This window comes from Bidens hawaiensis, unplaced genomic scaffold (genome assembly GCF_021521415.1).
Source record: "Bidens hawaiensis isolate Kalapana, Puna unplaced genomic scaffold, B.hawaiensis_p1.1 tig00001758_1, whole genome shotgun sequence".
NCBI lineage: Eukaryota > Viridiplantae > Streptophyta > Magnoliopsida > Asterales > Asteraceae > Bidens > Bidens hawaiensis.
Window position 1 is genome coordinate 1,951,538 of NW_027491099.1, and position 25,446 is coordinate 1,976,983.

General features: G+C 36.4%; 1 protein-coding gene across 3 annotated transcripts in view; it reads left to right on the top strand.

Moving 5' to 3' along the window:
- The window catches only part of LOC143597290 (NADH dehydrogenase [ubiquinone] flavoprotein 1, mitochondrial-like), a 288,480-nt gene extending 265,529 nt beyond the window's left edge, over positions 1-22,951 (top strand). The window contains exons 1-3 of one of the 3 annotated variants that reach the window (XM_077075836.1): positions 19,312-19,352; positions 19,773-21,235; positions 22,655-22,950. In XM_077075836.1, coding sequence (XP_076931951.1) covers positions 19,779-21,230 — 1,452 coding nt within the window. In that variant the 5' untranslated portion in view covers positions 19,312-19,352; positions 19,773-19,778 and the 3' untranslated portion in view covers positions 21,231-21,235; positions 22,655-22,950. Of the gene's footprint in view, positions 1-19,311; positions 19,358-19,772; positions 21,236-22,654 lie in introns of those variants that run through there. The other 2 variants (XM_077075832.1, XM_077075841.1) reach the window with 2 other exon arrangements.
- Positions 22,952-25,446: the final 2,495 nt, after the last annotated feature.

Genomic DNA, 25,446 nt, shown 5'->3' on the forward strand with positions numbered 1-25,446 from the left:
CAGACATACGTATACCACAGCCTGAGGGCTAGGTTCATACCCTTTATTTATAACGGTTTTAGGAACACATAGTTCCTTCTTAATAATTTCACAAAACAAGTTGACTCTTTTTAAAATAAGTAAAAGTTTAGGGGCGTATTCACCTTGTCTCTTTAGGATCGGCTTCACTCACCGTCCATGGGTCTTTCCCTTTCTTTATCTCGCACCTATAGTACGAGTATAAATATTTGTTAGTCGGATACACGATCCGGCTTAAGACCTTTAGTCTTATATCTCAGTCCTCGATTGAACCTTTAGTTCAATTCTTGTTTACTTGAAAACCTTTAGTTTAAAAGTAAGTTATAAGCCTTTAGTTTATATAGAAACCCGACGTTTCTTCTTCTTCAAGAAACGTATTCTTTTTCTTTTATTATTTAAGAATACTCTTTATTCAATAAATAATATTTCATAACAAAGAATATTTACATATATACTTACACACACATATATGTTATCACAATATTCATAATCATACTTTCATTCGTTTCTTTGTTATGTTTTCTTTTTATTTTTTTTATCGAGGTATCAAGTATTTCCTCGACTTAAGGCTCAAGCCTTTAATATAATATTGAATTATATTGAATTTGACATTACGCCTAACCTTAAGTGGCGTATAGAAATTCTAGAAAATTGAGCAGCACTCCGACGCCGCTTTACTTTTCTCGATCAACTTTGATAGGCCAACTTCAACTCACGTCGGCACGTCTTTCGGGACTCTTTACCATAACAACGCCTTCTTGATGATTGAGGGTGGAGGGTGGCACAAACTTCGAGGAAACGGTATACACAAACAAGGATCGGGGCACACTTATCGAGGTATTATGGCACGCTTATCGAGGTAAGGCTAGAGAGAGAGTAGTGAGAGATTAGAGCTGAGTTTGGATGATGAATAATGAACACCCCATGGCTGCTATTTATAGGCGATTTTTGGAACCCCATCGCGCTACGCGATAGGTCCCTGAACATGCCTATCGCGTACCGCGATATAGGCCTAATGATGCAGAGGGTAGGGTTGCCACGTGTCGACACGTGGCAGTCACCGCTCCACGTGGCAACACGTGGCGACACGTGGCGGCAGTGTTGCCACGTGGTGACGTGTGGCAGCACATAGTGCCAGTGTGTGCCACGTGTCACACTGTGTTAGACTCCCCATCTCGATACGCGATGGGTGTCTCCTCTGACTCATCGCGTAACGCGATGGGCCAGGAAAACAGAATTTTCAATTTAAACCCTCAACTTTGGAATTTTGGCAAAATTAGTCCCTAGACTTTAGAAAGTTGATACTTTGAACTCGAAATTTTCACGTTGTTACAAATGTAATTAAAAAAAATTTAACTTGCAAGATGAAAAATAATATAAAAAGTTAAGTTATTCAAAATATTAAAGTTGGATTCAAAGGATATAATGAAGTATGACTAACTAACCTTGGAACAGTATTGATACTTTTCTTCTTACATGCCTCAGTTAGGCACTCAATAACCTTTTTTGCCTCGACACCATGAGTTCCATCGTCGGTTTTACTTACATTCATCTGTGTTGTAACCTTTTTGTTACAAGTGCTACAGGCGTTATAGTACCAGTCTAAACCAGGTATGAAAATTATGACAGTGCCCGTAACAACAACAAATTTAACCTAAAACATGATAAAATTGACTGGTTATATATCCATATGTTGTAGATACAATATTATTAACAATATATTAACAAACAAACTTACCTCAGCAGATTTGTTGACCTCTTCGATGGTGTTAAAAACAGTCTGGCGCAAAAAATCCTCTTCAACATTGTTAGTATATTGTGCAGCCTCCAAGCGACGACTTGAGATTTCATCAGAGTCTTTGTCAACGATGCTGAACATAAAGAAAAATGAAATATAAATTATCAACATTTTTAAACATTTAAAAATAGATATGACAAAATAATGTCATATTTCAGACATGGTACCTTTTTTAAAAATCATGATAGCAACAACACCGTCTGGATTTTGAGATATGAAATCACTCATCTTCTCAGTATAGCTTTCCCACAAGGTAACAAAAATAGTACGCGACCTACATAACATAAAATAAGATTACACAATTAATTTTTATATGCAATTAAGTAACATATTTTGAAATTTATAAAACAGGGTATTTAAAATAACTTACTCTGAGTCACGAACTTGAAGATTTATTTTCTTTTTTATTTGACCATTCTTTGTTTTGTGATCAACCATGTCAAAATATGTATAAACATACCCAATGATATCTACAAAATAAAGGAAAATAGCATGTTAGTGTAAATAATGTTATATGATAATAATGAAAGTTACATAATATAAGTTATTATTAATACTTACCAACAACTGAATTCTGAGTCAAAGAGTTGTTCAGAAGCATTTCAAAGTCAATGAATTCGAAGCCATAAAAAGATCCAACAGGATCATCGCACCTCTTAACAACAGAATTGTCATTCAGAAACAGTTTATGAGGATGATTTGTCAATCGGTAGGTTGAAAGGTTGTTGCCAACCGAAAACTTGTGAATGGAAACACATTCTTTCTCAACCAAGAATCTTTCATGCTTCAATAAGTAAGCATTCATAACAGTTGCTTGAATCTTGGTACCCTGAAAAGGAGTGAAATTGTAAGTTGTATATTAAAAAAAATCATTAAGTAACTAAATAGTTGAATGGAAATTTTATAAATTACCTCCTCATCCATAAGGATCAATTCTACTGCATGAGTAGTATTAGGATGCTTGAATGAAGGTAGCTTTCACAATTTCACAATTCGAACCTTAATAGTAGCATCAAGGGTTGATACATTAAGTGCACTCAGCTTTGTAACGTCATAACTTTCAAGTAACCTGTATTTATTTTCCAAAGTTGTGTATCAAAATTGAATGAATTCGTGTAAAGAAGAAAAATATGATATAATAAGTATAATATACCTAGAACTCATTTTTGGAGTAACACTGCCACCAATATTCGCCATATAGAAACCAGATGGGGATAAGTATGTTTGTGTGTTGGTTCATACTTATAGGCATTCCTGTAAACTGCAAAATAAGATTGTTCAAAACCAACTTAAGTCAGTTAAGCTAAAAATGTGCAAAGAAACTGGATAAAAGCAGTTTTAACCAGTTTTTTAATAATAAAATGCGATAAAGCAGCTTTAAACAGTTGTTGTTTTAAAAAAAAATGAATTAGAAGCTTGAGGATACTAACAAATCATGATTTAAATATAAATAAATATATACTATGTTTTGAAAACAAAATAGCATCTATTATATCAATTGGAATTGAAATAAAACACTTACAATATCTATTTTGGTATTTTCTTGGAATAGTCGATGACTTATTGACGGGTGGTCCATGGGACAACCCTTAATTGATTTAAAACCGTAATAATCACGTTTTGAAATTGTTTATTTTGTGGAATTAGATAACTACGGTATTATTGGTGAATTAGTAGGCTCAAAGGAGGTTCCAGGGCTATTATGGAGTATACCGAGGCAACCGAATGAGCCGAAGACGCAAGAGAGGTCAAAAGAAGTGAGAACGAGAAGGCGCGGTGGAAGTCCACCGTGGCCCACGGTCCAGACCGTGGGCCACGGTCCAAAATGCAGAATGAAACAGAAGCCACCGTGTCGTGGACTTTGATGTCACTGTGACCCGCGGTCCGACCATGGGCCACGGTCCAGATTTTCACGAAATCACCGTGACCCACGGTGTGAACCGTGGGCCACGGTCCGTAGTCGTAACTGTCGTTTTCCTGCATTATTTCAATCATTTTTTGTTGGTCTTTTCATTATCTTTCATTCCAAAACACCTTAGAGACGAATTTTGGATTCCAAGAACAAGTTTTTGGTGATTTTAATCTTTAGTTGATGTTTGTGATTCATTTTTATAACCCAATTGATGTGATCATGAATCGAACCATGTGTGGCTAATCATCTTTATGTTCTCTCCCTAATTTTAAGGTTTTCAATTGGATTACTTGTTATTCGCTTATGTTATTTTGTGGGATAATCTTTTGATCTTATGAATATATTGCTATGGTGAATGTGAGTTCGTGTTGTAATTGTTAGTATGATTTGAATTCGTGTTCTTGACTATCCGTTCTTGGTGCCATAGGCAATCAGGATTTAGTAGAAGAGAATTAGGGTTAATTATACTAAACTGATTATCGAGTGATAACCTTGTGTTTTTTCAACCCAAGTACTTAGTCCTCTTTTATCACAATCAACTGCATTTTCACAAAACTATATTCGTGTAGTTCATCCCACAAATAAGTGTTAACTTGATTAACATTGGAAACCTGAAATCGGGAGAGAGCATTGTTTCTTATATTGTTAAAACTCGTTTATTGCTTTAACTATTTTTATTAATCAAAACCAAACAACCAAATCATTGAATTTACTTTTCCACGTAGTTTAATATAGTTTAATTACTTTGCTACATAATAACAAATTTTCCACAAAACTCCCTGTGTTCGATACCCGCTTACCGCTATCTAATAGTTGTAATCGGTTTATTTTTGAGTGAGTCTTCGATCTCACATCAAATTTTGGCGTCGTTGACGGGGAGTAGTGCGCAACGTGTGTTAGCTTTAGTAGTTTTAGTCTATTATTTTCGGGTTTACGCTAGTTGTGTTAGTGTGCAGGTACCTACAGGTGTATGCATACTAGAAGCTCTAACAGGTCATCACCGCTAGTTATTGATCTCGAGATTGACAGAACACTTCGAAGAAACCGAGTTTTACTCAGGGAGAACAAGCTTCTTGGTTCTCCAACAGCATCAAACAACATGGATTCACCAGTTCCGATTACACCTCCACCAAATCCACCTCCACCGATCACTACTAATATACCTACATCATCAAGTGAACTCCAACCACCACCCACAACCGAACCTATAGCTGCTCAATACACCTACTCAACATCATCAACAGTGCCACCTATCACCAACCTTTTTCCTAACTTTGGTGTGTCATCATCATCTCAACAATATCAACAACCACCCTTTCAACAATCACAATCAAGCTACCAATACCAACCCCAACCTTTCATGCAACATTCAAGATCACAAGGTGATGGATATGGATATGGGTTTGACAGTGAATTCGAGGGGTATGAAGTGGAAGGTTACTACACGGGAGGTGATGGAAGTCAAAGGGTAAATCCGGGAAATCTGGCCTATGGTCAATGGAAACATCCGGAATCGGTGCAAGGGTTTAATAGACAACCACCATCGGTTGTTCAACAACAATCTCAACAACAACCGGTGGTTGTCCAACAAAACTTGCAACAACCACCGATTCAACAACAAGTTCAACAACAACCACCGGTTGTTATTCATCAACAAGTTCAACTGCCACCGATTGTTCAACAACCACAAGGGCAACCTCAAGACCAACAGTTTCAACAATTCGCATAGCCTAGGCCCGTTTATAGGCAAATGGGTCAACCAAGAGTACATGGGGTACCAAGAAGGCATGCAAGAGAGATGGTTGGGAGGATTGAAGCTCACTTCCGACCCATAATTACTAATAATCCGTCTCCGGTGGTTATCCCTCTCAATCATCAAGGGAGGACATTTGAAGTAAGAACCAATTCTCTTCAAAGTCTTCCGAAGTATGAAGGTCTAGCAACGGAGGAACCTTACTTCCACTTGGAGGCATATGACTCCATTTGCAACACAATTGAGGGGTCAAGGTTTTACATCGGATGATGTAAAATTGGTTCTATTACAGTTTTCATTGGAAGACAAGGCAAAAAGATGGTTTTACACTTTGCCTTCCGCGTCTATTTATACTTGGGCCGAAATGCAACAAAGATTTTTCGAAGAATTTTACACGGCCTAAAAGAAAAACGATGCGAGAAGAAGTTTGAGAACCTTCCAACAACAAACGGGGGTTCATGAAGCATTCGATAGGTTTAATATGATGATCAAGAATTGTCCTCATCACAGTATTTCTTCGTGGGAGTTGTTGAATGCGTTTCATGAAGGGTTGAGTATGGAGGATGAACGGGATTTGAGGTCGATCACGAATGGTACATTTGGTACCAATTATGAACAAGACGATTTAGCATATTTAGAACAAATGGCGGTTACCTCAAAGATAAAGGCCCAAACCGGAAGAAGAGCAAGACTGACAATTGGTAGACCGCAAGTGCAAGCCGTGGAAGAAGGAAATGTACAAACCACTAATCAAGTAATCGATGTTTGTACAAATTGTAACGAGTTGGGTCATGCAACGGAGGTATGTACGGTAGGTCAAGCACGGTGGAAGAAGCGAATGCACTTCAAGGGGGAGGTGGTAGGAATTACAACATGAACTCTAACACCTACCACCCCTGGTTAAGAAATCACCTGAATTTTCGTTATGGAAATCCGGCCAGTCAATCTAACCCGAATTTTCAAGGAAGTCAAAGCAATTATGTTCCTCGCCAACAATAAAATAACCAAGGTAATTATCATGGCGGGAATAATCAAGGATTTCAAGGTTAAGGGGGTGGTGGTCAAAGTGGGTCAAAAGTTCATCGAGTGGAAATGAGGTTATGGACATGTTAAAGTTGATGCAACAAGACATGCAACGAAGAAATCTACTTGATGAGGTTAGAATGCAAAAGCATGAAGTGAGAGATAAGGCCATCCAATCTTTGACTACACAAATGGGTCAACTCGCAACTGAAGTGTCCGAATTGAAGAAGAATAAAGGTCAATTTCCAAGCGACACAAAGGTAAATCCTTCTCATAACTCTTCTCGTAATTTTCCTATTAATCACGTTAGTGTTTTAAGGAGTGGTAAAGAACATAAAAAAGATTTATCACCGGGTGTGGTTGATGGGGAAGTTGAGGATATTACGGGTAATGAAAGTGATGATGAAATCGTAACAAATAAACCCACTAAACATGTCACTTTTGAATAACCGTTACAAAATCCGGGTCAAACTTCAAATTTAAACGATAAAAATAAGGAAGTAGAACCAAAAGTGGTTCCATTTCCCTCGGCTTTACTTGACCCGGGTAAGAAAAATATCATTTCAGTCCTCAAAAAGATGAGATGTGGGAAGTTTTCAATCAAGTAAAGGTCAATTTACCTCTACTTGAGGCGATTAAGCAAGTACCCGCTTATGCAAAATTTTTGAAAGAATTGTGCACTCAAAATAGGCAACAAAAAGTGCCTCTACGAGTGGATTTAATTGAGCGGGTAAGTACGGTTTTAAAAGGAGATCTTCCTCCTAAGCTTCAAGATCCGGGAACGCCCTTAATTTACATTCAAGTAGGCGATTTTCAAATGTCTAAGGCGTTACTAGATCTTGGGGCCGGAGTAAGTATTCTTCTCGGGGGTTTATACGACCAATATGATTTTGGTCCTTTAAAACGAGTTGAGCCAAAGATTGTGTTAGCCGATTTGTCTCATAAACTTCCCCGAGGAATTGTGCGGGATGTGATAGTAAAAGTTGAAGAATTTTACTATCCGGTTGACTTTTTGGTCTTAGACTACTCATCGGTTGATTCGACCCAACAACAAAATGTTATATTGGGTCGACCGTTTTTAAACACCGCTCATGCTATTATTGACTGTCGATCGGGCACGGTTGATATGGCTTTTGGGAATCAGAAAATGAGATTAAATGTGTTCACTAACGGATCTAATGCTTTATGTGGTGATGAGTGTTTCATGGCAGATATTGTTGACATGTGTGAACCGCATGATTATGAGGAAGATGCTTTGGAAGCATGTGTTTGTGATTTTTCTGAACAGGTACATCTTTATGCATTGAGGATGGAAGAGAAAAATCAAGACGCTTTGGCGGCAAAAGAAGGACGACCACCATGGACTCATCAAATTGAAAGTCTGCCAACTGTGATCGATTCGGGTACAAAACCGTCATTGGAAAGCCCACCAAAACTGGAATTGAATGATTTGCCTAGCCACTTGAAGTATGCGTTTTTGGGGGATAATGACACATTACGGGTCATTATTGCATCTAATTTGGAAGAGGCTCAAGAACAATAATTGTTGAAGGTGTTGAAGACGAATAAAGCCGCCATAGGTTGGACAATTGCTGATTTAAAAGGCATTAGTCCATCTATAGTTTTGCACAAAATCATCACCAATGAGGAGGCAAAACCAACACGAGAGACTCAAAGAAGGTTGAATCCCAATTTGAGAGAAGTTGTGAAGAAAGATGTAATAAAGTGGTTGGATGCGGGAATCATCTATCCCATCTCGGATAGCGCATGGGTAAGTCCTACACAGGTGGTACCGAAAAAAGCAGGTATACAGGTAATTAAAGATGAAAGCGGTGAACAAATCGTCACCCGACCGGTCACCGGGTGGCGAGTTTGCATTGATTATCATAAATTAAATGCCGCTACATCTAAAGACCATTTTCCATTACCTTTCATTGACCAAATTATTGAAAAATTATTGGGTCAAAAATATTACTGCTTTTTGGATGGGTACTCGGGTTTTAACCAAATTGCTATTCACCCGGATGACCAACACAAGACCACTTTCACCTGTCTATGGCACTTTTGCTTTTTGGCGAATGCCATTCGGATTGTGTAATGCCCCAGCCACATTCCAACGTTGTATGATGAGTATTTTTTCGGATATGGTTGGGGATTCACTTGAGGTGTTTATGGATGACTTTTCCATTTTTGGTCCAACTTATGAAACTTGTCTCAATGAATTAGAAAAAGTTTTAAAAAAATGTGTTGAGACAATTTTAGTTCTAAGTTGGGAGAAAAGTCACTTCATGGTGCAAGAGGTTATAGTGTTGGGTCATGCGATATCGGAAAGGGGAATGGAAGTGGATAAGGCAAAGGTTTGGGTAATATCATCTTTATCTCCACCTAAAAACATTAAAGGGGTAAGGTCATTTTTGGGGCATGCGGGTTTTTATAGAAGATTTATTAAAGGCTTTAGTGTTATCACAAAACCTTTATGTAATTTATTATTAAAAGATGCTCATTTTGATTTTACTAATGAGTGTGTGCAAGCATTTAATGTTTTGAAGGAACAGTTGGTGAAAGCTCCCATTTTACAACCATCGGATTGGTCAAAGCCGTTTGCGATCATGTGTGATGCTAGTGATACTACTATCGGAGCAGTATTGGGTCAACGAGTTGATAAAAAACTAGTGGTCATTTATTATGCGAGTAAAACATTATCCGAAGCACAACTTAATTATACAACCACCGAAAAAGAATTGTTTGCGGTGGTGTATGCTTTGGATAAGTTTCGCTCGTATATTTGAGGGGAGTAAGGTGATTGTTTATTCGGACAATTGCGCGGTTCGATATTTGATGGAGAAGAAGGATGCAAAAGCACGGTTAATTCGATGGGTGTTGCTTTTGCAAGAGTTAGATTTAGAAGTTCCGGATAAAAGGGGTGTAAAAATGTCGTGGCGGATCACTTATCCCGAATTCCGTTAGAGGGTATTGATGACCCGATGGAGATAAACGAACGGTTTCTCGATGAACAATTGTTAGCCGTGTCGACCACACCGTGGTATGCCCACTTTGTGAATTATTTAGCAACATGGTCTATTCCAAGTCATTGGGTGAAGAAAAAAAAGACAACGGTTCATGGCCCAAGTGAAACAATATATTTGGGATGAACCAGATTTGTTCAAGATTGGTTCGGATCAAATGATAAGGAGGTGTATCCCCGATTCTGAAGTGTGGGAAATTTTGACTCATGCACATGCATCGGCGTGTGGAGGTCATTTTAGCGGTCAAAAGACGGGTTACCTGGTGCTCCAATGTGGTTTTTATTGGCCCACGAATTTTAAAGATGCAAGTGAATATGCCCGACATTTTGTGAATTGCCAAAAGTTTGGTAGTATCTCGAAACGGGATGAAATGCCATTGCAACCGATTTTGGTGTTAGAGATTTTCGATGTATGGGGAATTGACTTTATGGGTTCGTTTCCAAACTCGAATGGATATTTATATATCTTGGTTGCGGTTGATTATGTGTCCAAGTGGGTAGAAGCGGTAGCAACAAGAACTAATGATCATTCGGTAGTTTGCAAATTCGTTCAATCAAACATCTTTGCTCGGTTTGGTATCCCGCGAGTTATTATAAGTGATGGTGGGTCACATTTCAAGAATTTCAACTTTGGGAAGCTTCTAAAAAGGTACAATGTGAATCACCGAATTGCTACTCCTTATCACCCACAAAAAAATGGACAAGTTGAAGTGTCCAATCGCCAAATCAAAGAAATCTTGATGAAGACGGTGTGGGTCGATAGGAAGGATTGGTCTTCTAAGTTAAATGATGCATTGTGGGCATATCGGACCGCCTACAAAACTCCTATTGGCACAACTCCTTATCGGTTAGTTTATGGAAAAGGGTGTTATTTACCAATGGAGTTGGCACATAGGGCGTTTTGGGCGATTAAGAACCTGAATGAGAATTATAAGGAAGCGGGTGAATTGAGAAAGTTGAAATTGAATGAGATCGAGGAAATCCGGGATGAAGCGTATGAATGTGCTTACGCGTACAAAGACAAACTAAAGAAAGTCCATGATGCAAAGTTGAGAAAACGGACTTTTGAAGTGGGTCAAAAGGTGTGGTTGTATAATTCAAGGTTAAAGTTATTTTCGGGTAAGTTAAAGAGCAAGTGGATGGGCCCATATGTCATCACAAAAGTGGGACAGTTTGGTGATGTGGAGATAGAAGATGATCAAGAGCAAATAAAACAAGTGGTGAACGGTCAAAGACTTAAACCTTACTTGGAAGGAAAGGACATCAATATGCTCGATGTGGACTGGGTGAGTTATTTATTACGCTCACCGGATGAGGAAACGAATTAAAGGGCCAAGGTATGTTGTATATTTTAGTATAGGTCAATTTAGTTTTTATTTAAAATTGGTTTTAAAAATTACCTTCTTCGTTTTGGAGTTGTCCAAATCAAGTGTGGTTTGAAGTCCTTGTGATTTTTATACCGTGTTGAGGACAACTCGGGTTTTTCATGGGGGGTAGGGTAATTTTTATTTTAATTTTAATTTGTTAAATAAGTTTTAATTATTTTGGTTTTTCTTGGTTCTTTATTTTGATCATAAAAAAAATTACAGTGTATCGTGGACCACGGTCCATACCGTGACCCACGGTCGATTCCACGGTGATGATGAGCTCCACGGTACGGTCTCTTCTTTTTTCTCTAAAAAACCGTTTGAAGTATTTTGTTTATTTTGTCTCTAAATAACCGTACATTGGGGACAATATATCCCAAGTGTGGGGATGAGAAAAATTTTCATTTGTTTTTGTTTAGAAAAAAATCAAATCAAAAAAATAAAAAAATCATAAAAACTTAAAGAAACAAAAAATTTCTTTTGTGTGTTTAATGAAATCGGAAAGTGGTAAGATGGCGGGGTGAAGTTTTGGCCCCTTTTCATGGTCGCAATTCCCTAAATAACATGTGCCTTGTTGTTTATAAAAAAAAGATTATGTAGTTTTCTAACCAAGGTTAGCATGCTTTCGGTGTAACAACTTGCATAACATGTTCGTTTACACTTGAAAATTGAGAAAGTATTGGTTGGTGAGACGGTTGATATTCTCCGATATAACTTGTACAATTAGTTCATTTTGAGATCTTAGCTTGACATGAGTGCAAAAATGATGGAGGCACTTAGGTTAAGCCTCGTCTGGATGAGCGAGAGTGTGGGATTTGGAGGGTTGGGGCCTCATACATTATACATATGAGGATGGTTATGTGAGGGGCGGGGGTTGGTTCCTTTAGAAAATCTTATTGGGCATATTCTTTTATTTGATCAATCCTGGTATTATTTTGCGAAACGATCCGACTTAATAGGTTTCTATGTAATTTTTTTAGTATTTATCAGTTAGAGATGTGAAGCATTATGTTTATCATGCTAATATGTAATGTTCAAGTATTATATTAGTTTGAAAAAAAAATTGTATTAGAGTTGCAATGTTTATGTATGCATAGTTCAAAGTATTATTTATTGAGTGAAAAAAAAGAGAGAAAAAGAGAAGTTAGTGATGTTCATAGTTGTTTATTTTATTATTTACTTAGTTTGTTTGTAATAAGTCGGATCGGATCGCTTGAGCTACTTTCAATATTCCCTTCCATACCCTTAAACTTGGCCCCATTACAACCCGTTTAAGACCATCTTGATTTGTATTCATGTCAAATGCATTTACATAGGTGAAGATTTGATGATTGTACAAGCGTATGCGAGGAGAATTGATTAAATATGAAATGTATGGATGATCACCAAGGAAAAGTTAATGTGTAAATGCGTGTTACGTATAGGTAAAAACCAAAAGCATGTTATGTTTGGTTAAAAATCTTCGGTTTAAATGGAACATCAAGTAAACTAGTGCACCCGATAGAAATAAGGGAATAGGGTATGACTTGGGACCTTAACTGAACCAGTTTGTGGTAAGATTGGTGGAAACAAGTTGAATGTAATAGGAAGTTGGTGTTGAGATGTTGCTTGGGGGCAAGCAACGATTAAGTGTGAGAATGTGATGGGTGGTACATGGTACAACCCTTAATTGATTTAAAACCGTAATAATCACGTTTTGAAATTGTTTATTTTGTGGAATTAGATAACTACGGTATTATTGGTGAATTGTAGGCTCAAAGGAGGTTTCGGGGCTATTATGGAGTACACCGAGGCAACCGAATGAGCCGAAGATGCAAGAGAGGTCAAAAGAAGTGAAAACGAGAAGGCGCGGTGGAAGTCCACCGTGGCCCACGGTCCAGACTGTGGGCCACGGTCCAAAATGCAGAATGAAACAGAAGCCACTGTGTCGTGGACTTTGATGTCACCGTGAGGGTCACCGTGACCCACGGTCCGACCGTGGGCCACGGTCCAGATTTTCACGAAATCACCGTAACCCACGGTGTGAACCATGGGCCATGGTCCGGAGTCGTAACTGCCGTTTTCCTGCATTATTTCATTTTGATGGTCTTTTCATTATCTTTCATTCCAAAACACCTTAGAGACGAATTTTGGAGTCCAAGAACAAGTTTTTGGTGATTTTAATCTCTAGTTGATGTTTGTGATTCATTCTTATAACCCAGTTGATGTGATGATGAATCGAACCATGTGTAGCTAATCATCTTTATGTTCTCTCCCGAATTGTAAGGTTTTCAATTTGATTACTTGTTATTTGCTTATGTTATTTTGTGGGATAATCTTTTGATCTTATGAATATATTGCTATGGTGATTGTGAGTTTGTGTTGTAATTGTTAGTATGATTTGAATTCGTGTTCTTGACTATCCGTTCTTAGTGCCATAGGCAATCGGGATTTAGTAGAAGAGAATTAGGGTTAATTATACTAAACTGATTATCGAGTGATAACCTTGTGTTTTTTCAACCCAAGTACTTAGTCCTCTTTTATCACAATCAACTGCATTTTCACAAAACTATATTCGTGTAGTTCATCCCACAAATAAGTGTTAACTTGATTAACATTGGAAACCTGAAATCGGGAGAGAGCGTTGTTTCTTATATTGTTAAAACTCGTTTATTGCTTTAACTATTTTTATTAATCAAAACCAAACAACCAAATCATTGAATTTACTTTTCCACGTAGTTTAATAAAGTTTAATTACTTTGCTACATAATAACACATTTTCCACAAAACTCCTTGTGTTCGATACCCGCTTACCGCTATCTAATAGTTGTAATCGATTTATTTTTGAGTGAGTCTTCGATCTCACGTCACTTATAAAAGGATAAGATAAATATAATAAATTAAATATACACATTATGATTAGAAAAATGAAACACCATAAAATATAAATCAGCATAAAACATATTTATTTAATATAAACGTAAACGAAATTGTAAAACATATTTATTTAATATTCTGTAACAACTAACAATAGTATAACAGAAACAAACATGAAAAGGATAAGGATTCGATTACAGATTTTTGTCAAAACCCAAAATGCCTAAAAGAAGAACCGATTTACAATTTAAGCAAAATTAGAAAAATATATCCGATGATTTATCTATAAAGGCCTGAATTAGGGATTAGGGTTACCAGAAAATATATCGAAAGCAATTGATCGGGACGAAGGAAGGATGATGCAGTCTTGTGTTGACGGCTACTGGAGGAGACAAAGAAGGGATTAGGGTTTGTGAACGTTTGTGACTGTTATGTTTTATTTGAGGGTTATGTTTTATTTGAGGATTTTTTTAAATAATAAATGATAATTTGTTTTTGTTTAATCTCTGTGTAGTAACCGTCAAACAAAACATTGAGAAGCATGCCACTTGTCAAAATTTAAGGGGGGGGCTTTCTCTAGATAACACATGTCTAAAAATGCTTTTCTTTTATTACTATAGAGATTCTTGTAATTTACTTAAATTAAAAAATAAAAATCTATAAGTTCATTTCGCTTTCTCCAAACACATAAAACCAAATGCTAGTTTTTGTTCATTTCTTTGTTGGTTTTCCAGTTTCGGGTTTCGGTTTCATACACACCCATAGTTTTCGGTGAAAGAAAAGGAGATGGCGACAATTCTAGGGGTTTCGATGCGTAATCCGGGGAAGCCAACAAGGGCTTCAAAGACCAAGAACAAGAGGGTGTATTTTTGTTTTGGTTCGGCTTTAAACTAATTAGTAACCGTGACCAGTTATGACCAATAACTGATTTTAACAATCTACTATTGTAATAAAAGAGAGTTGTTTTTGGACAGCTGTCATTCACATAGGAATCCCCTCCTTTATTTTCACAGCATATTATTTTAACACGTGGCATAACTCTCATTGAAGTATTTGACGGTTATTTTTCAAAAGAGAAGTTGTTGATGGTTACCATATACCCCATCATAATCTCCGTGATTTAAGCTTCATACATAGAAGGTATAATTTGAAAACAACCCATTTACAAATTTTTAATAATCAATATATTATTATAATAAGCTTAAATTTGTGTTTTCTATATCGTCCTTAAATTTTAGGGAAATTAACTTATGATGATTTTATTGCATCACAGTCAAATTTGGGCAGACATATTTGTGAAGGGTCAGGCTAAATGTACCCCCCATGGTTGCTTGTCTTACCCCCCCTGGAAAAACCAACTTTAATATTACCCATTGAAATTATATAATTACCAAATTAGCACAAAAACAAAGATTTCATATTTTTTTTACAAGTTGCGTTTTTTTTTTATGATTTCGAGTTTAGGGTTTCGGGTTTAGGGTTCGGGTTTAGGGTTTAGGTTTTCGGGTTTAGGGTTTAGGTTTCGGGTTTAGGGTTTAGGTTTTCGGGTTTCCGGTTTCGGGTTTAGGGTTTAGAGTTTAGGGTTTAGGGTCCGGGTTTAGGGTTTAGGTTTTCGGGTTTTTGGTTTCGGGTTTAGAGTTTAGGGTTTAGGTTTTAGGTTTTCGAGTTTCGGGTTTATTTTGTAAAATATAAAGAGGTAAAATAAGGATATTATAAATATATACTATTAAAATAAAAAAATATATGTTATAAATATTTACAATATTAATACTAAAAAATAAATTAATAATAATACTTGATAGTTTTTAATTTGATATATGTAGTGAAGCTTATTAAGTGAAAAATATGTTGTAGGGACTAATATGTATATAAATAATGTTAAAGGGTAATAGTAATTTATCTAATGAGTTAAGAGGGGTGTATATTTAGTAAAAATGATGTAAGGGGGAGTATGTTTAGCAGCACCCATTTGTGAATCATATGCTATTTTATAAATAACTACTCTCTCATACCAATTAATTGCACACAAATTGTTTTGGCAAGAATCTTTAAGGAAAGTTATATCATCTTTCGAATTTATGATAAGGCTATGTGTAGTGGAGGGGCTACAATTGGGGCGAATTGTGACACGTGGCGTCTAGTCAGCATGGAGTGGAAATTTGTTTTTGGGGTGTAATAGTGTAGGGGCTACAAGTTAGGCCCATAGTGTGTTTTTTTATTATTTTCTTTTTATAATTAAACTAATTAAATAAAAACCAATTTATTTAAATAATTAAATAAAAATACATTAAAATTAAAAAGAAATACAAAAAAAACATAACTAAAAAAACACATAACTAAAGAAAAAAAAACATAACTAAAAAAGAAACTAATATCCGTAATATTCGCGCATTTTTTCACGTCGGCGTTGCATCAATAATGTGGCATCCTCGTGAAACCCCTCCGCTTTGAGGGATTCGTAGTCGTCTTTCATTTGTTTTAATTCGAACGTCTGGTTCAGCTTTTCTTGTTGTTTCTAGGATTCATTTTGTTTATTTTTTGTAAGAAATTGGGTATGATTTGTGTATAAAATGGATATAAAATGGAGAAGAAGGGTGTATGTTTATATATATATATATATATATATATATATATATATATATATATATATATATATATATATATATATATATATATATATATTGTTTAATTTTTTTTTAAATTTGACCGTTTCACAACGGTCATTTTATTAAATTATTATTATTTTCTTCTTCAACGGGCGACAAATATACCCCGTCCCCGCCCATTTTCGCCCAATTATCGCCGGGGGGGGGCGGTGTTCCACCAAAAAATCGCCCCTTTTCGCCCACTATTCCCGCCCACTACACTTAGCCTAATAAGTTGATTGGTGTAAGCTACATAAAAAACCTTGTATATTTTTTCATGTTTTAACACGGGTTCTATTTAGTATTTGGGTTATAATTGTTTAAAATTTAAAAAGAATTAGAGTGTGTCGTAGGCTATTTGAGAGCATGGTAGTAGTTGGACTTCATCCTAACTCTGATATAGTTAGGTTCAGGAAGGCTACAAAATTTTGAGACTAAGGTGCTGTTGTCCACACCCCCACAAAGTGTGTGAAGGTTAATTATAGACAGGAGCATGTTAATATGGTTTCCTTTTTTTGGACTATGTTTTTATACCCTCACGAGTTATGATAAATTGCTGCCTTTAAGGTACATGAATCTCCTTTCATTTTGCTTTAGTGGTAGCTAATGTTATTTCATTGATTTATTTTTCTATATTACAATTTCAAACAGGAACATGAAACTTTATGTTTTTTTTTCAATTGGGTTCTTTGAGAGACATGTTTGTTTGTTCTCGAATATTTATGAATTCTTATATTTTCACTTGTGATTGCAGATTAAAGCTTAAGAAAAAACTCCATGTATGAGTAGATTTAACTTTCTTTTTAAAGGTGAATTTCTTTATTGTGGAACTTGAACTCAAAATCTCCAAACCCAGGTGTTTTAAAAGCTTTGTTTTTGCCAGTGAGCCACCAACCCCGTTGGTTATGAGTAAATTTAATACTTCTTGGACATGTAGCAGATTAAGGTTGTGTTTGTTTTTTGCTTATAAGGTCTACAAAGAGTCTATGCCTGCGGACGTACAGACATAAGCTCTTGAAGACTGTTTGTTTTTAAAAGAAAAAAGATCTGAAAACTGTTTTTATGGTCTTAAAAAATAAGCTTTTTTTCACCATCTTCACACTTTGTAACATTATACCAAGTACCAACACCCAATGTCCACCACCACCACCACCACCACCCACCGTCTGCCACCACCATCCACCGTCCGCCGCCACCACCACCCACCGTCCGCCACCACCATCCACCGTCCGCCGCCACCACCACCCACCACCATCCACCGTCCGCCGCCACCACCACCGTCTGCCGCCACCACCACCGTCCACCACCACCACCCACCGTCCGGCACCACCACCGTCAACCACTCACCACCACCACCCACCGTCTGCCACCACCACCGTCAACCACCCACCACCACCACTGTTAACCACCCATCACCACCACTGTCCATCACCACCACCACCCCCGTCGGCCACAACCACCGTCCACTACCATCACCATCCACCACCACTACCCACCGCCTGTCGCCACCACCACCCGCCACCACCACCACCCACCGTCCGCCGCCACCACCATCCACCACAACCACCCGCCACAACCATTCACCACCCACCACCACCGTTCATCACAACCACCACCATTGTCGCCCACCATCATCGTCCACCACCCACCACCACAACTGTCCATCACTACCTCCCACCGTTCACCGCCTACCACAATCGTCTACCACCACCCACTTCCATAGTTCGTACGCCGCTGCTAATTATTTTAGCAGTCTACAAACGTTAAATGGCTTTTATCTACTGTAATATATATGATAGGTAACTACTTTTCAGCTTATGCAGACGATATCCAGTTTATAAAACAAACAGTATTGTACTTTCAGATTGCAGACCTTCAGACCACATCTTCAATTGCAGACATTAAATCAGATGAAATCATATTGCAGACAATTTTGTCTTCAAAAACAAACACCTAAGAGCCCACTTATGCAAGCAATTTATACAGAGGTATTCGTTGTCTCCATATTTTTTTTGAAAAATAAAAAAAGGTTAGATTTTTTCTTTTATTGTTATTACTTTTTAAATTTCATGTGAGTTAATACTTCATATAAATGTGAGTTAGTCAACAAGTAATAGGTAATAGTGTCAAAACCACACACACATACAGAATTTTGGTATCTCAAGTGAACGGAAGGTTATTTTTATAAACAGCTCAGAATGAGCTATTTTAATATATGGGTCAAACCCATAATTTTTTAAACGGGTCACATTCATCATATTTAGTAGTCAAAATTAACTTTTTTGCATCCACGGGTCAAAATATTACCTTTAGTTAACATGTCAAATATTTTTTTAAGAATAATTGTTCGCTTTGTCATCTATGTTAGCCCTAACTTCATCTATTTCATTGGTGTTGTTTTATGCTCTTAAGACCCTCTATTGTAACCACTATTGTAATTGTTGATAAAGAAGGTGAACTTACTAATAGGACATCCATTGTTGTATATAAAGAAATTTTTAGAGTTTCAAAAATTGTATAAGTAGTTGTACGTTTGTAAATTGTGAATTTAACATTAATGCGTAAATTACAATTGTAATATATTCAATTATAAAATGTTTTTATTTTTTATTAATATATATTTTTTTGAACGGCTACATACACTCGTCTAATCTTACTCCTAAATTTTCTTAATTTTAGGTTTTTTGTCCAATCCCGTGTATCACACGGGTTTGTAACCTAATTTTACCAATAACATAACCAGTTCACGAGAGTCTCACCCAAACATCACATAAAAATCCACGTGGTACCTCCTATTGGGCCGGTTCTTCAACTAATACTTACGGCCCATTCACCATCCACGCGTCCTGTAAAACCAACACAAACCAAACCGTTCCATATTTGACGCCGTTGGATCAGAAGCATCACCATACTTGAAACTCAAATAAGAAGTTGTTGATTACTACATTTCGTGTGGTATGGTTCCAATTTGTTTCCTTATTATTATTACTATTATCATTTCTGTTATCGTTTGATTTCGCTCCAGTTAATTCCACCTAGGCATTTGATTGATTCGATTTGAGCTGGTTTGTTATGGATCCTAATTAGTTTAGTTATTATTGTTTTCCGAGTGTAATTTTCGGATCTACGAATTAATTGGATAAGTTGAAGTAATAGAGGTAAGATACCCTAGAGTTATGTGTATTTTGGGGATTTTTGTGTTTTGTTACTTGCGTGTGATAGATGCATTTGATATTTCATGCAACTGTTTTTAACAACTTTTATAATTAGATGGTTAAATTTGTGTCTTATTATTATTATCAGTTGTTCTAATTATTATTTATAATGTTGATAGTCAGTAATTATTAATAGCATTACACTGCAACTTTGTGTTAGGTACCCATGAAGGGCATTCTATCTCTGCACCGGGCTGCTTTATTGAGGCACCGAAATGTGAACCAGGGGCTTGTTTCTAGATTATTCAGCACCCAATCTGCAACTACCGCTAACACTCCACAGCCGCCACCACCGCCCCCTCCGCCCGAGAAAACTCACTTTGGTGGCCTGAAAGACGAAGACCGGATATTCACCAATCTTTATGGCATCCATGACCCGTTTCTCAAAGGCGCCTTGAAGCGTGGTGATTGGCACAGAACCAAAGATTTAGTGATCAAGGGATCTGATTGGATAGTAAACGAAATGAAAAAGTCAGGCCTACGTGGACGCGGTGGTGCTGGATTTCCTTCTGGTCTCAAATGGTCATTTATGCCGAAAGTATCTGATGGTCGTCCATCTTATCTTGTTGTTAATGCTGATGAGAGTGAACCCGGAACATGTAAAGATAGAGAGATTATGAGAAACGACCCGCATAAACTTCTAGAAGGATGTTTGATTGCTGGAGTCGGTATGCGGGCAACTGCTGCTTATATTTACATTAGAGGTGAGTATGTGAACGAGCGGCTTAACCTTGAAAAAGCTAGAAAAGAAGCCTATGCAGCTGGGTTACTTGGGAAAAACGCGTGTGGTTCAGGTTATGATTTTGATGTGCATATACACTTTGGTGCCGGTGCTTACATATGTGGTGAAGAAACCGCACTTTTGGAGAGCCTTGAGGGTAAGCAAGGAAAACCTAGATTGAAACCTCCTTTCCCAGCTAACGCGGGTCTATACGGGTGTCCAACAACTGTTACAAATGTGGAAACAGTAGCTGTCTCACCTACTATTCTAAGACGTGGGCCCGAGTGGTTTTCTAGTTTCGGGAGAAAGAACAATTCTGGGACGAAACTGTTTTGCATATCAGGTCATGTGAACAAGCCATGCACGGTTGAAGAGGAGATGAGTATATCATTGAAGGAGTTGCTAGAGCGCCATTGTGGCGGTGTTAGAGGTGGATGGGACAATTTACTAGCGGTGATTCCTGGTGGTTCGTCCGTACCGTTGCTGCCTAAACACATATGTGAGGATGTTCTGATGGATTTCGATGCACTCAAGGCTGTCCAGTCTGGATTAGGTACTGCTGCTGTTATTGTGATGGATAAGTCAACGGATGTTGTGGATGCGATTGCACGTCTCTCTTATTTTTATAAGCATGAGAGCTGTGGTCAGTGTACACCATGTAGAGAGGGTACTGGATGGCTTTGGATGATAATGGAAAGGATGAAAACTGGGAATGCAAAGTTGGAGGAAATTGATATGCTTCAAGAAGTGACTAAGCAGATTGAAGGACATACAATTTGCGCATTGGGTGATGCGGCTGCATGGCCTGTTCAAGGGCTTATTAGGCATTTTAGGCCCGAGCTTGAGAGGAGGATCAAGGAACATGCTGAAAGAGAGTTGCTTCAGGCAGCTGCTTGAATAAGGTTTGCATATGTAACATGCTTATTGTTTGAATAGTTTGACTATAGCACACACGTTATTTATAATACAACGGGGTCATTATTTTGTAATGTCGCCTAAAGCGTACGTACAAGTGTTTACAGCTTTTTAAATTATTTTTTCATAAAATAAAATTGGATTATCATCAGCCTTCGCCACCTCAGCCTGTCTCGTATCTTAGAGCCAGTAAGCCAGACATCACTAACAAAGTAGGTTAAATGCATCATTTCATGTGGTTTTCCTTCTGTAATTTCATGTACACATGCTTCTTTCTAAGATGTAGATTACTGAACAGGATTTATAAGAAACCAAGGGGATTATACGCCGAACAATTTTAGAATTAAGGATCAGATATAATTCTGTTCAGTGAGAATTATCTCAAGAAGATCCAATTCATCTGTGGATTGAGATGAATATAATTATAGCTAAGATCTGTGGAGAACTGAAAAGATAGTTGACTTTCATGTCTTTAGGTTAGTTTATTATTGAAAAGCTAAAAATAATTGGTTCCCTTGTTCCAAGTTAGAACATTCACATCTATCTCATAAACAAACCATACAAAGGCTCAAGCACACAAATAAGATCGCTTATTACTAGGATTTTTGAAAATATCCGCTGTTGACTGTAGATGTATAAGACAGGGATCAAGTAATGTTACATTGGTTGATAGAAGGCAATACGATAGTTGTCAGACAAATCTGATAGGAATTAGACAAAATGGAGGGTTGGCCAGGTTGGATAACCGGTTAAAAACTTCAAAGTTAAATTAAAATCGGTTCAAGTCAAAACGATCGGACTGGGACACTTCAAAGTTAAAGTTGGAACACATTTTATCTAAATTTTTTTATAGTTAATTAGCATGTCTAATATGGTTATGGAAGTTTATATTATTTCAGTAATAATATAGCTTTCTAAAAAGGATTTAAGAGGTTTTATGCATTAAAGTACATTGGAGGTGACTTTTGATCTGTTTGGCCAGTTTTGTTGAAATCTGTTCTTTTAAAATCTACCATTTGATCCTTTAGAGAGTAAAAAAAACGTTGCTATCTAAATGGATCAAAGTTGCCACCTCAAATGACAATCTATATTCAAAAATAGACCAACAATTATATCAGAAACTTAAATCTTCAGCTGATATATCTTTTCACCATGTTACAACGACCTGTTGATCATCATTAGATTTATGTTAAAATGAGTCAATGTTGGTTGTATACTTGTATTATATGGTTAGAGGGTGAAACAAGTAAAACTAGAAAAGATTATCTGAAATTGAAATGGGTCAAATGGTTTGACCATTTTTTATATGAAAGGGTAGGTTTTTGGTATGATGAGTTTGTAGAAAATGTGATGTTTACAAATTCTTAATCTCTATCAATTCTGTTGACTTTGCATTTGTTTTGTAGGCCAAAGAATCCAGTACTGCAATTGTATCGAATCACCAATACGCAGAGATAGTTGTGGACTAAATAACGTTATTAGTATCTCAGTTCCATTTAAGGTTTGTGTTGAATCACAATGCGATTAAAAATAGTACCCTTAAAAACCGGGGTAGCTTTTGTTGTTTTGGTGTGCTTAAGGATAGACAGACATCCTTAACTTCATTTGGCCATGTTTTTTTTATGTTAATAGGCTGAACGCAATGTTGTAATGTTACAAGATCAAGCTTTTGAAAGCTCAAGTTTCTTTCTCGTTACAAGCATACAAATTATAAGTGGTTTTACTTTTTAGACAGGTCATCTTCATTTGTTTTATTGTTGCATCAAAAGCTGGCTCTTTTGGCATTCATCATATGTATCTTTAATGTCAGACTTGTTATGCGAGCTTAATGAAGTCCGACAACTGTCTGGTTGGCCTTCAAAGGGCATATAACTTTTATTGATACGTTTTTGAGTAAATATGATATTCAAAATGATGTTGTTCGCACATCCTGGACTGATCGCAACAACCCTGGGCGTAGATTCTATTCATGTCTACGTTTTGTAAGAACCTTAATTTTCCTTGTTAATTTATTTTCCATTTTTATAAAAATTTAATATATTTTACAAGGTCCCAAATGTCAAAAATTTCTAGGTTGGATAGACCAGCCTATGTGTAATTGTGCTTTAACCATCATTCATGGCCTTTTGCATTCTAAAAATAGGCTAGACTCTACTGTCCCTCAAGCAAAGAACCGTTTGAAGAACCTCATCATCTTTATCTTGTTATTACATTTTGTTGTTAAGTCTCTAGTGTAAAGGGTATTAGTCTGTTTGATGGTTGTTTTAGTTTCAATAAACTCGCCTGTTTAAGTCTCCATGTTTTATTGATAACAACTGAACGACAATGGTTTAAACTTGATTTTTGTGCTTTGATGACAATTATAACACATTAAAAGATGAATACCTCATGTGAGTAGCATGTGAAAACAAAAAATAACAATAAAAGTTACATCTATTAGCCATCCTAACAATTACATAAAAAGAAATTACTAACACACAAATTACTTAAACATATATTACTAAAACAGAAATTAATAAAACATAAATAACCTTCCTAATGTTGTAAAACAACAACCTATTAGCAACCAAGTAACATAGTATATAAACATAAGAACATAATATAAAGATAGAGATAGTAAAGAATGATAGATGAGATAACTCTTTTCATTGAGTATCAAAGATCAAATACAAGAACCCTCTATTTATAGGGTCACAATATTAATACAAACTTAATGGTAATGAGGGGGTCAGAATATGGATAGTCATCAAATCATAATTGTTCATAACACTCCCCCTTGACTATCCATGTGATAAAGCATATACACACTTTTGGATGTTGCCTTGTTAAAAACCTTGCTAGGAAAACCCATTAGGATAAAACCATAGCTAAGGGAAAAAGAGTGCAACGAGTATAATACTCCCCCTCATTTATACATCCTTTAAGTGGCGGATTTTGATCTTCTAGGAAAGTTTGTTTAAAGACTTTTGTAATTAAAACTCCTTCGCTTAATCTTGTAATGTACACTTCTATATGGAGGAATGATGTATACAGTCTTCGTGTATGACTTGCAGTGCCTCATCTTGTAAACAAGTGACTTGTAGTGTCTCATCTTGTAAATAAGTACCATAAGATCCATGTCTTTGTTATATTACATTCCCTGCATCAATATGACTAACCAAACCTTTTTTTATAGATTAGCAAAATATAAACTTATATAATTCATACATTGCATGTATCAAATATTTATGTTAAGCTTATTTTGTTGTTTATTTACTTGAAAAAAAGTTATATCTTACCAATAAACATAAATAAATATCTAGTTGTGCAAAACTAGCAAGAAATAATGCAACATTTACAATTAACTATGATACTTCTGGGCGAGTAACTTCCGTTTCTTTAATAGAAGATGATAAGCATAACTTGTTCTGTACCAAATGATTTTAAAAACTTTAATTTTATAGAGATGACCTTCTTCTGTATTTGAATGTTCCAAGATCTTCTTGATGTATTTTAATTGATGTATACAAATATCATTATACAAATGTTACCCGCATACCATTTTTCAGAAGATACAATGCCAACATCAGCATATATAACAATATTTCTAAACATGATATTGTTGACTTATTATATTTCTCAAGCTTTTAATAACAATGTGATGTGCGAAAAAATATATATAATAATCACGAATTACAACTAAGCTTTAAAAACCAAACAATCTATACTAGTTTACACAAACGACAAGTGTACCGGTCGCGTATATCAAAGAAAAGGAAAGTCCGGATATCGAACTCGAAGACACATGAGAACGGCTCAGATTATAGACCCTAATCCAAGTCCTACATAATAATATTTAATTGATTTTATTTATTTTAATTAATTTAAAACTAACTTAACTTAACGAAACTAACTGGAAACTTAACGGCACTAACGGAGCTCTTAACGAATATGGAGAAACGACTACCTAGGCAAGAATCCTATTGACAGTTCAACGGCTAATGGAATTAACTAATCACACGACACCGGGATCTTAAAATAATCAACTAAGGCTCATTAAAGTTTGCTAGATCACCTCTCGGTCTCACCAACTAACCCTCACAAATCTAAGAAGATTGAATAAATGCACCTAAAAAAGATTACTAAGGTACTCTAATGACGCATCTCCTCTCGGACTCAACGACACAAAACCCGCTTAAAATTGGTACTAGCAATCTTA